Genomic DNA, 12,653 nt, shown 5'->3' with positions numbered 1-12,653 from the left:
ACAAAATAAGCTTGAAATACAGACTTTAGAGTTTAGGTGACAGCTAGGACCAGATTATGAAGGACTTTATAATACTGGTGGTATTGGTAACTATTAGTAAAATCACTAATGATAACATTAAAGATTTTTAATTCTGTCACTTTTCATGAAATGAAAACGGATAATATAATTTTATGCTACAATTCATAACAACTAGTAGGCTAATAGTTTCCAAAATGAAAATTAGAGAAGGCTAGTAGCTAAACTAAGTCTCCCAATAAAACATCACTATTCTATTTTCTCCAGTTCGTAACAATTGCCCTTTGAAAGAACAGATTGACTCACTGGGTCAGTACCACAAATACTACTGAAGAAACCCTATACTTTTATGCCTTAATAGATAGATATAACCAATCTATCTATTGGATAGATATTATCTATCCAATCTTGATGAGCAATATCTCATTTCAATCTAATACCCTGTGTGGATACATATTATATACATAAAATCAGAGAAGGAATCCAAAGAAAAGGGGGAAAGATGTTCTCTTTCATCGATATTTTTTAATTTTTAAAATGCTTTATAGTATATATAATTTATCTTCTCTCTAGTTAGCCTCACCAAAAATGAGAAAAATTAAAAGAACTTATAATTGTTAGGTAAACAAAGAATGAGCTTGTGATTCTCTTTATACTCTATTTCTATATATGTGCTTTATTCAAATCTGGGCCATCAAAACTTCTCATGGCTCTTGGTAGACTATTATTACTTATGCTCTTAGTAGAGTATCATTACTATGCAGTTTCTAATTCATGAATGAATACTCCCTACTTACACCTTCAAAGTTTATTTTCCTACTTTCACCACACTAATTTCCTTCTTAAATGCTTTGCTTTCTGTTAACCAAAAAAGAAAACAAAGAAAGAAAGCACTATAGGTTTTGTTAAATACCACTAAAAGTACCCAGTAAATTATTAAAGTAACTACAGATTAACAAAAATATGTGACATTATAAAAAACAAAAGCATCATAAGGCAAATAAATAGAAAAAAATGAACAGTTGAACAGGCAATGGCTATCAACATATAAGCTGAACAAGGCATTCTTTCACTGACTTCACTTGCTACAGTCTTGAGCTAAGACAGTCTGTAATAGAGCAATAAAAATCTAAAGAGGCTGGCTATTCTTCATCTCAGGAAGGTCAGAGGAAAAAGGGAAAGGGTCTTACCACACATTAGGTAAGGTATTTAGTTCAAGCATATTCAATGAACAGAATAGAGAGATGCATGGACTTTTGCTTTGATAAAATAAACTGAGGAGACACTCCAAAGAATATAAACCTTGTTTCAGATATTGCAAAGGTTAAAGTGCCGAAAGCCTGAGCAAAATAACTTTTTAAGATTTCTTTAACCCCTGATTATGTTAACATCACCTTGACTTAATATTCCAGGTATAACAGGATGAAAAGAGAATCCAGAAAAGCAAAGAAAAGTCATTTTGTAACATTATGATTATGGAATACAACTCAAAATCTTCTCCCAAAATTATGATAATTTACTGATGTATTTCTTTACTAATGATACTTTCTACCTCACTCTCTTATTACTTTTTCTACAGTCTTCTGGTTTCTATGCTCATTATTTTATTCGGCATTGCTATCTCAAAGACATTTAAAAATGTACTGTTTCCAAATTTAGTGATATCTTCTTGGAACTTAATGTTTCTGGCCATGTTTAGCATTGACTATTATTCATTGAAGCAATATCACAGTTTCAATTTAGTTCTAGAGTGTAGTAGTCTTTTAGGGGAGCAGCTTCCAAATATCTTATTTCCAGGTATGTTCGTATCCCAGGTTATAAGCCTGCATTTGCAGCTATCTGCCAGATACCTCTGTGTACCACTGGTATTTCAGTCAATATGTCTAAAAGAACATCAGCTGTCTGTTTATGCATTGTGGATTTATATTAATGACATTAGTATTCTGGTCCCTGGAGCTTAAAACCTCTTTGAGCTTAAAACCTCTTTGACTCTTTGGTTTTATTTTGTATTTAATAGCCAGTCATCTTTCTCCCCATCCTTGTGTTACTCATAGTCTCTTATATATCTATCCCATCACTTCTTACCATCACCACTGTACATCACAAGTACATCAGGTAAAATAGCATCAGATAAAATCAAAGTGTCCATAGGACAATGGCCAAAAGAAGCAAATCCTAAATCAGAAGCTTTAGAAGCTCCAAACACTGGATTAAAATGTACCTATGCATATCAAAAACTTCACCAACATCCCTAAATCTCTTCCCTGACAGGAAACAATGTTGTAAATTCAGGAATAACTAGAGTTGATTCTCATCCTGTACACACTAAAATTACCTTTAAGAACTCTTAGTCCCTTCCTCATAGTTTTACCAGAGACAGATGCTATTATAATAGGTCATTTGCTGATGCTGATTTCCTACAAATTCTCACAAGGCCACATACTATGCATTCCTAAATCTGAAAAAAAAAAAAAAAAAGCTAAATTCCTTAAAGCATAAAACTGTAATATGAGTGCAAAATTACTATCTCACAACAATAGAAAGGACATGTGGATCCCACTCAAAAAAGTCTCACATTTCATCATTAATAATCACTGTGTCATCCCCAATAAAACTGCTTGACATCCCTATTTTAGTAAGCTCTCTTACAAGGTCTCAAAATTTTCCTACTTTATTAGCTCCGTACTTCAAAAGACACTCTTCAGTAAAACTTAGTAACAAATTCACAAGTATACTTAAAGTGACATTATCACAAAACTATGAAAGAAAGCAAAGATTTCTACCAGTAAATCATTTTAGAAAGCTTAATGTTATGGTTAATGTTATGGTTTGGATGTGAAGTGTTTCCCAAAAGCTCACATGTGAGACAATGCAAGAAGGTTCAGAGGATAAATGACTGGGTTGTGAGATCTTAACCCAATTAGTAAACTAATTCCCTGATAGGGATTAACTGAGTGGTAACTGAAGTGGTAGGGTGTGGCTTGAAGAGGTGGGAATTGGGGGCATGCCTTTTGGGTATATATTTGTATCCAGCAAGTGGAGATCTCTCTCTGCTTTCTGATCATCATGTGAACTGCTTCCCTCTGCCACACTCTTCTGCCATGATATTCAGCCTCATCTTGAGTCCCGAGGAATGGAGTCTGCTATCCATGGATTGAGACCTCTGAAACATGAGACCCCAAATAAAATTTTCCTCCTCTACAATTGTGCAGGTCAGAACTTTTAGGTGCAGCAGTGAAAAAGCTGACTAAAACACTTAGTGAAAGCCCTCAACCTGGTTATAATAAAGACCATTACATTGGTGGAATGTAGCAATACATGTGAGTACAACTATTATTTAATATTCATTTGCCACTTCAACTGAAAACTTTCTAGTCAATTAATTATAAGGATTATAGTTCAGCAACAAGATAACACAAAATTTGAATATTATATGACTTTGAAATTTTAAATAGAAAGAACTGGCATTTGTTCTTTTGTTTTCAAAAGGGGAAGGGGATTATATTCAGGTTTAGATGCTAGTTTCTCCAACCACACATAGATTTTATTTTAAATTCTATTAGGTTCCCGAAACAACTGGTCGTGTGCAGTTAATACAATGTCAAATAGTTTATGTTTTTCTATAATAATATCCTTACTACAAACTGCTGGACCTCCCATTACCAAAATTTTGTATGCTAACAGAAAAACCACTACTGTCATTTTAAAGCTGATAGAAACATTCTCCGCCTAAGGAATGCAAAAGTAGTATAAACTTAAATTTCTTCTCCAATCACTAAATTCATTTTGCTAAAATCAGATATAAAATCTCTCTTGATAATCAAGGCTAAAATGTCATAATCGTAAAATATATGTTCTCCAAAATTTTCTAATTGTTCTACAACTTCCTCAAATAGAGAAAAGAATGTGAATAAACGTAAGAGCCATCAACCCTACCATGGAGTTTTAAAATAAACAAATTGATGAAAACTGCATTACCATAATCTATTTAAATAATGAAGAGAAGCAGACAATGCTGAAGTCCTACTCCCTCTAAGGTTGTCCAGCTCAGTCCAAGAACAGAAGAATGCCTAAAAGCTGGTCTATCTCCCTAAAACCTGAACTACTGAAAACAAGTCATTCACAGATTTTCTTTATTGTAAATTAGGTAATTTTTACATTGCATTGTGTTTTCTGGAATAGAGAGTGTAACAGAATAAATTAACATGATAAAATGAAAAATGTCAAAATGATGCCAATTAGTATAATGGCAGTAGGTTTTCTTAAGGTTCAAAAATAATTCATAAGTTGGGTTTTCAAAAATCCACATTCTTTTGAGTGAATGCCTAAATCATTCAATTTATTTCCTGAGGAACTTAAGATCAGCATGTCAGCACAAAAAAGGTCCCCCCCCTCCCGCATGCTTTCCAAGATTTCCAGTATCTCATCTTTACCAGAAAGCCTACTTAATGGCAGCCAATTTGCAAACACCAAATTTAAGATTAAAGCTTCAGTAAAACAAGAAGAAAGAAATTAAAGTTCACTTCAAGTATTTACGTTGGCATAGACTGAACAGACTACTTAAGAAAAGGCTGACACTGAGGCTCTGTTCTGCCATCACTCATGGCTGCATGCACCAGTTCTCACAAAACTTTAATCAAGAGATAGGCATAAGGACTCTATCATTTATAGTATACAAATTCATTACTCCTTTGTGAAAGTTTGTCAACTTGGCTCATGTCATGTATTTGCAAACTAAGTATGTGTTGCACTAAAAGCCAAGGACAAAGAAACTAGAATAACAGCTTTTTAAATATATATTTTCATGAAACAAGAAAACAACTGCTAAAGTTAATTTTAGTCATTAGATCTTTAAGCTTTCTTCAGAATGTTACAGAGAACTTCACTTTCTCATACTGAATTATCCACATTTTAACATTATAATTTACTCCACAAATAAACCACAAACAAATGCACCAAAAATAGCAGACAATGTCTAAATAACTTTTAAGAACAACAAAAATAATACTTCTATTACATAGATAATCCAATAAATATCCATAAGTAAATGTGATCATTTTGTCCCTGACTCATGCAAAATAAGAAGCCCAATATGAAACCAAAAAAAATTATTCAACTGTATCCTCTTATTATGATTACAAATCAATTTTATTAAACCAATTTGACATAAAATAATTTTTCAAGAAAAATTAACAGTTTTTCCAATTTTTCATTTTTTTGATCACAGAATTTTCTTATTCTTAAAATTTATATTTGATAGCCTTACAAGAAAATGTAATAACAAAAACAGTAAATATAAAAGATTTGTTCAAAAAATTACTTCTTCCTCTTGATGGCACCAGTGCTTAGGGCTTCTGTGAAAATGCTTTAGGAAAAATCTGATAAAAATCTGTTTGAAGAAAACAATTTTCATCTGTCCTAACCCAAATATATTTTCTATTCAAATATTTCCAATACATCCACACATTTAATGGAAAGAGACTGATGGAAATCTATCATATTTGATCATTTACTATGTGCCAGAACTTACCAAATACATTACACTTATATTAATTCTCATAGCAATTGTTAGCCTATTTTACACATAGGGAGTCAAGGTACTAAAAGACTAAACAATTTACTCATAGATACACAGTCAGTGCCAGAGCTGAGATGCAAACCCAGATAGCGTGGTAGCATATCTGATTTCTAAATCACTATACTATATGATGTATAATGTACACTTGGTATCTGGCACAGTTATGACACTTAGTAGATACTATATAAAAGTCCAAGTCTTATCATAATATTTATCTCTTCTTACTTACTTTGTGATAATTCTGGATTTCCTTTCAGATTCATCATTTTTGGAATTGAAGGACCATACACATCTACATCTAACAAACCAATGGCCTTTGACTGTAAGAAAAAAGAATTTACCATAAGATTATTCCCATTCTTCATCAAAGATAAAGCACACAGTAATAAGTCAGTCTACAGAAAAGAAAATTTGTAAAATATTTCAAAATCATAACCTAAACATTCAAAGCAACATTAAGTGAAAGCATAAATTGCTAAGAGTATACATTTTGATTTACTAATATCTTCTGGATAACTGTCTAGAAAAATCCAGTCCACATGTTTATGTTTTGTAGTTTAGGTCTCCCATCTACTCCATAAGCTTTACGTTTTGTAGTAAGTCTCCCATACAGATGCAAGATGATTAAGACTTTTTGATCTAAGCATGACTTTGAGAACTAAGAAGTAAAATACAAACAAAGCTAAAATAATGATTTACTATGGCAACAAAATCCCAAGAAGATGGAGCTTTAACTTTTGGAAAATCCATCTAACACATCAAAGAATACAAAATGAAAAAAGATCATGGAAACAAGACCTTCACAAAGTAAGTGAGAAATTTCTAATGCAGATCTGGCATAAAAGAAATACAGTGCTAATAAGGATATTAGCCAACATAACAGAGATAACCTCTTACATATAAGAAACAGTCAAACATGACTGTTTATGAATCTGGAGGATTCATAAACAACTAAAAACTGTTTTGTTTGATAACCTATCCAGGTGCCAAAGGGAAGAATATCTTTACTTGTCTCTGCTAGCTGCCAGTTAATCAGCAGCTTAATCAAGGAACAGAAAACAAAATTAATTATTCCAAAATAAGTATTTCTTGTTTTCCCTCTCCCCCAAATCAATCTATTATCAGTCTTTCTCATCCACAAGAAACCATAATGCTAATACTAACTATATATTTCACCAAGTCTCACAATTCTCCTCCCACTCTCTACATATCCTGCCAAGATAAAACTCTGAACCTCTTAGCAAAAAATTTTTTTTAATTTTATTGTGCATATCAATTATACAGAATAGGGGATTTAATTGTGGCATATTCATACAAACATATAACATAATTTGATAATCAATTTCATGCCCCAGTACCTCCCCTGGCTCACTTTTCCTCTCCCTAGACCCTCCTTCCCTTCCTCTACCCTAATGGTCTCCCTCCTATTTTCATGATATCTCTCACCCTATTTTTTCTTTTTTTCCCTCTAGTTTCCACATATGAGAGAAACATATGGCACTTTTCTGAGTCTGGTTTATTTCACTTAATGTAATGTTCCCCAGTTCCATCCATTTTCCTGCAAATGACATAATTTCGTTCTTTTTTGGCTAAATAAAACTCCATTGTGTATATATACCACATTTTTTATTCATTCATCTGCTGACAGACACTTAGGCTATCTATAACTTAGCTATTTTGAATTGTGCTACAATAACTGTATCATGCATTTAGATATACACAGGTTATCTCTAAAGTATGCTGTCTTTAGTTCTTATGGATAGATACTGAGGAGTGGTATACAGCTAGATCACATGCGAGTTTCATTTTTAGTTGTCTGAAGAACCTCCATTCTGATGTCCATAATAGCTATACCAATTTACATTCCCACCAACAGTGTACAGGGGTTCCCTTTTCCTGCATCCTTTGCCATCTTTATTGCTATTTGTGTTCTTTTTTTTTTAATTTTTAATATTTATTATTTTTTTTAGTTCTTGGCGAACACAACATCTTTGTTGGTATGTGGTGCTGAGGATTGAACCCGGGCCGCACGCATGCCAGACGAACGTGCTACCGCCTGAGCCACATTCCCAGCCCCACTATTTGTGTTCTTGATGACTGTTACTCTGACTGGAATGAGAAGAAATCTCAATGTAGTTTTTGATTAGCATTTTCCTGATGGTTGGAGATGTTGAATTTTTTTTTAAGATAATTGGGCATGTAGGGTTTGTCAGGATGAACCCAACTACTATGTGTAACCATTAAGCTCTAATTTAAAAAAAAAAAATAATAAGTTTTGGTCATTTGTACTTCTTCTTTTGAGAAGTATGTTTTATTCATTTCTCAGCAAATTTAAAAAAAACTGAAACAATCCCTTGTCTTTCATGTTATCTACCTATTTAAAGGCACAAAATTATTTTTTAAACTTTGTTGTCTGTTCCTATAAATACATAAGGTAAATTCAACATTTACCTTTCTAACTTTACACTGATACAACTTGCAATTCTTAAAAAAAAAAAATAGTTTCTCTGTGTGACTCAGTGTCCTCATAGGAGAAAAATGGTACTGATACTTGTCTATATCAAAATCTTGGTTCACTATAAAATAATGAGAAAATAGGAAATATACTAAATATGGATGGTAGTTTATAAAATTTAGGTCTAATGCCTTTAGATACTCAATTTTAAAAGGTTGGTGCTGAGGGCCATTGCCAAGTAGGAATGACGCATCGAAATTTCCTTGCCAGCGCACTCCATGTTAAATGGACTTGCCTTGGAAATTTGCTGTGACATTGCATGTGTGTTTGAGAAAGGTAACCCTGCTCAAGGACGAGGGTGGATCCAGGTTTAGGGTGTATCCTGCAGGTTTTAGGAAGTATCCCGGTTTAGGATAATTTGGGTTTAAGGCGTTCCTGGTTTAAGACAATCTGGGTTTAGGGAAGTTCCAGGTTGAAGGTTATTCCTGCTGGGAATAGGGCGATCCTGCTGCCTGAGTTCCCGTTGAGTTCTCGAATTCAGAAAGTATTTGGGACGTGAATTGTGCGGCAGAACTGGGATTTCCCCAGAACGTGATTGTACAGGGCCAGTATGAGTTCAGGAATAAAGAATTGCTGTTTGAATCTACAAGGTGTGTGGTGGCTCGTGATTCTGTGCCCAGCCAAGACATTGGCAGGTTGGAACATTCTATGAGAAATTCTGACATATTTACTAAACAAGATAATTTAATTGGATTAAAACAGAATTAAATTTACTATGAATTATAAGATTTCAAATGAGGAACCTAAAACTTTTTAAAATATGGCAAATTGTTAACACTATTACCTAAAGGTCTACTGATACTGTGTCAACCTAGAATTTTGTATCTTTTCTGTGATATCTACAACTAAAAACTACCACAAAATAATAATAAATAATAATAGAAACAAAAGTATTTTAAGATAATTTTTCTTTCTTCTCTTATTTATATCAATGTTGATTTTACAGTTACTCAAAGGGATTAAGTCCAAAGTTTCAAATTGCTCTTCTAACAAGAGCTATGAAGTAAAATAACTTAGCTTTTCTTTCTTTTTTTTTTAATAGATGGACACAATACCTTTATTTTATTTATTTACCTTTATGTGGTGCTGAGGATCAAACCCAGTGCCTTACACACAGCAGGCAGGCTCTCTGCCACTGAGCCACAACCCCAACCCTAACTTAGCATTTTAAGTTCATTTTTTCATAAAATAATAACCAAGAGTTCTAACTAATATGACTGTCAGTTTCATCATCACTAGATCTTCAAGTTGCCATTAAAATCTTAGGGATAATCTATCATCTCTCTTGCCTTCTAGAAGAAAATCAGACATGCCTCACGGTAAATCCTTGGTTCCATGGTGTAAGAAAAAAACTAAAGATCTGCCCTAATATTTGCTATGAAAGTAATGAATTTTATATATACTACCTGGATGGCTGCCAATATACATTATTATACAAAAATTAAGGAGGAGAGGGAGGCCCCAAGATTTTAGGGTTCCTCTGCCTCCTAGAAAATGGAGCTAATAATAATTGAGAATATTCTGTTTGAGGCTCTCTGCAAATTCTCTCTAGGAATAATTTCCCAAATTTAGTTCCAATGCTATATATATCAAAAAGGAAACAGAGGAGAAGAAAATATGAAGACAGGGAGAAGGAGAGGAGAGGAAAGAAAGGAGGAAGAGAGTATGAAGAGAAATTGATCAGCAATGTTATATTGAGACCCTGGATAAACTGGGTCCACAGCTAGTTCAGACAAATCAGAAACTAAAAACATCAAGATTTTCCCTGATTATATCTCCCCATTGCCTAAATTCTTTCTGGTTGCCAAACACTAATCTAAGCATTCTATTTACATTTCCTATTTACTCCTTACAGCAACACTGCAAGGTGGTATCATATCTACTTATGGATGAGCAAGCTAGAAATTAACATTAACACTCATAATAACTATGCTTTGTTTTATGTATTCTTTCTTAGGATGAGGCAGAATAGGGAATTATTAAACATGAAAATATTAAACTTTTTAACCTCCACCAGAACTTTAATGCAATCTGACTACAAAAGACCCAAATATAGAGCAAAATGTTTCTTAAAGGATCAACTAATAAATATTTCAAGCCTTGAAGATCATATGATACCTACAACAACTACTCAACACCACCACTGTAGCATCAAAGCAGCTGTAAACAATACATAAATGAATCAGCATGGCTGTGTTCCAAAAAAAACTTTACAAAAACAGGCAAGTTACTCAATTACCCAAATAGTCATCTCTTTTAGTGTGAGAGGAGCTATCTCAGTAAAAATTCCTCATCCTTAACTGGATAATTTTTAAAAATAAGCAATGGTATACTTTTCAGACTGTTTCCCAGGAACTAAGTATGTCTTACTCAGATTTTATATATCATGAATAAAATTATCACCCAACACCTATGGTATTAAGTAATATTGTGCTTATAATTGGCACAGCTGGATGTGATGGTGATCTGGCTGCAACATTGATTGCCAGAGTTGATTCAGCTGGTCTGGCTGGCTAGGCAGGTATCTCCCTCCTCCCTTGCCACTCCATGTGTGTCCACCCTGAAGTACTGCGCTAGGTCTAAAAGGATGAAGACCTTCCCTGATAAAGGAGGACCATTCATTAGTCCACGTAGCTGCACTCTCCCACTAGAACCTCCACACAAGCTCTCAAGAATTGGCACAGCAACTGGACCAATACAATCACATTGCTATAAAAATAAGCTTAAACAGATTTTCAAGTCTAGAATCAAATCATGTTCAGAAGCTGCCAAATGCACTTCATTTGTTCATCATAATTTACTCCATTATTTTTAAATAAGTGCCTATTTTAAGTGTATAAATAGTCTTCCAATTTAAACTTCCAAACAGTTTTACACTATAGGAAAATAAATGTACACGGTAGAAGACTATAAATAAATATATGCAGCTGGATATTTAACTAGATTAGTTTTATAAATTCTTTCCACCTCACTTTTCCCATAGTAATTATATTTAGTCAAGAAAGTTTCAATTAGAAATTTTTATCTTTAATTTCATCCAGGCTCAAAAGAATAATCACCACAAAAGCCTTACAAATACACAACAAATAAAAGAAAATTTTTATTAGCAAAAATAACTATAAACTTACTATTAAAAAATGTGACTGTCATCTTTAATGACAGCAATGTTATATCAAAAACTTAGCCTAATATGTTGGTGTCTAACAATATGCTCTTTTTCTGACTCCCAAGCGGTACTCAAAACCCAACAGGTTACATAAAACAAGACAGATCAAACTCCAAGACACCATTTAGAGTTTTAGATTTGTTGCTTTATAATTTATAACACCCTGTGAAAGCTGTAAAAGGTGGCAGAATTATTCAGAATGATTATACTGTTTCATTACTACTGCATGAAAGCTGCAATTTGAGAGCCTACAAGTCTTCTTTTTTTGTGTCGGATTTCAAAGGAACCAACAACAGTTTTGATACTGCTTTGTTCTTCCAACAGAATTTATCCTAAAGAAGACTGTAAAGCTTCATGACATGTTCCTTTTATCCCTGTCGTCTGCTAATAGAACCCATCAAAACAACATCTTAGAGCACTCCCACCCAATTATATCTAAATAAATATTCTTTGAGACCTACCTAAAGGTTGTCCTTTCCATAGAAATACCCAGCTAAGATTCCCATGAGTCCTCAAATGTTATATTCTATTTAATCTTGGACTGGCAATTGGTATTTATTAAATTTGGAGTTGATTCAAGACTTTCTTCTCTTTTTGCCTTTCTTCACGTCAAGCTGTCATTCATAAGAATTTCACTCTCTTAGTAGAGGAAAAACATGTTTCCTAATTCTATTAGCTAGGATTAAATAAGGATCTGATTGTCAGAAGAACTAATGGTTGAACAAATTGATAAGAGAACACTCTCCTACTGTTAATCAAAGGACTGTCTAAATCTTCAAGTTCACTCAGGAAAGAAAGAAGAACGAGGGCAGCATAAAGGGAAAAGTTCACCAGCCTGGTTAGAACAAACTACAGATAAGCCCATGAAAAGTACTCAAAAAGAATAAATGGAAGAAAAATAATAGATGATAAGTTAAAATTTTATTTTAGAGGAGAAAGAAGTCGAAGAGGTCACCTTAATCTTCTGTTCACTTTTTAGTGATAAAGAAACTGAGGCCCAGAGATACAGCCACAGCTGAGCCCAGGACCCAATTCTTTCTCCAACTTACCATAAACCCTGAACAATAACAATCATCAGCCACTTGTCTTTATCTCTTATATCATCTCCTATCCTCCACCATTCATTCCAATCCAGACACAGTGCTTTTCTACAGTTTCTTAAACATGCCAGGCACACTTCTACCTTAGGATCGTGCAGTTGCTATTGCTTTCGCCTGGAATCTAAAACCCACCTACCCAACCCTCCCACCTTTCATTTCATTGCCATACCCACAGGTGTTTCACTCACTTCCTTCAAGAACTAAACATCATCATGTAATAAGGCTTCACTGGCCACTCTAAAATTGCAATCCCCTCCCCCCTATATTGAGACATCT

At 33.7% G+C, this 12,653-nt stretch overlaps 1 protein-coding gene across 2 annotated transcripts in view; it reads right to left on the bottom strand.

Annotated features, from left to right (window-relative positions):
* Positions 1 to 12,653, bottom strand: part of Nubpl (NUBP iron-sulfur cluster assembly factor, mitochondrial) — a 220,715-nt gene that overhangs the window by 164,282 nt on the left and 43,780 nt on the right. For both annotated transcript variants that reach the window (XM_026413836.2, XM_026413846.2), the window contains exon 4: positions 5,826 to 5,916. In XM_026413836.2, coding sequence (XP_026269621.1) covers positions 5,826 to 5,916 — 91 coding nt within the window. The remainder of the gene's footprint in view (positions 1 to 5,825; positions 5,917 to 12,653) is intronic.

Source organism: Urocitellus parryii, chromosome 6 (assembly GCF_045843805.1).
Source record: "Urocitellus parryii isolate mUroPar1 chromosome 6, mUroPar1.hap1, whole genome shotgun sequence".
Classification (NCBI taxonomy): domain Eukaryota; kingdom Metazoa; phylum Chordata; class Mammalia; order Rodentia; family Sciuridae; genus Urocitellus; species Urocitellus parryii.
This window is presented reverse-complemented; position numbering and strand designations above follow the sequence as displayed.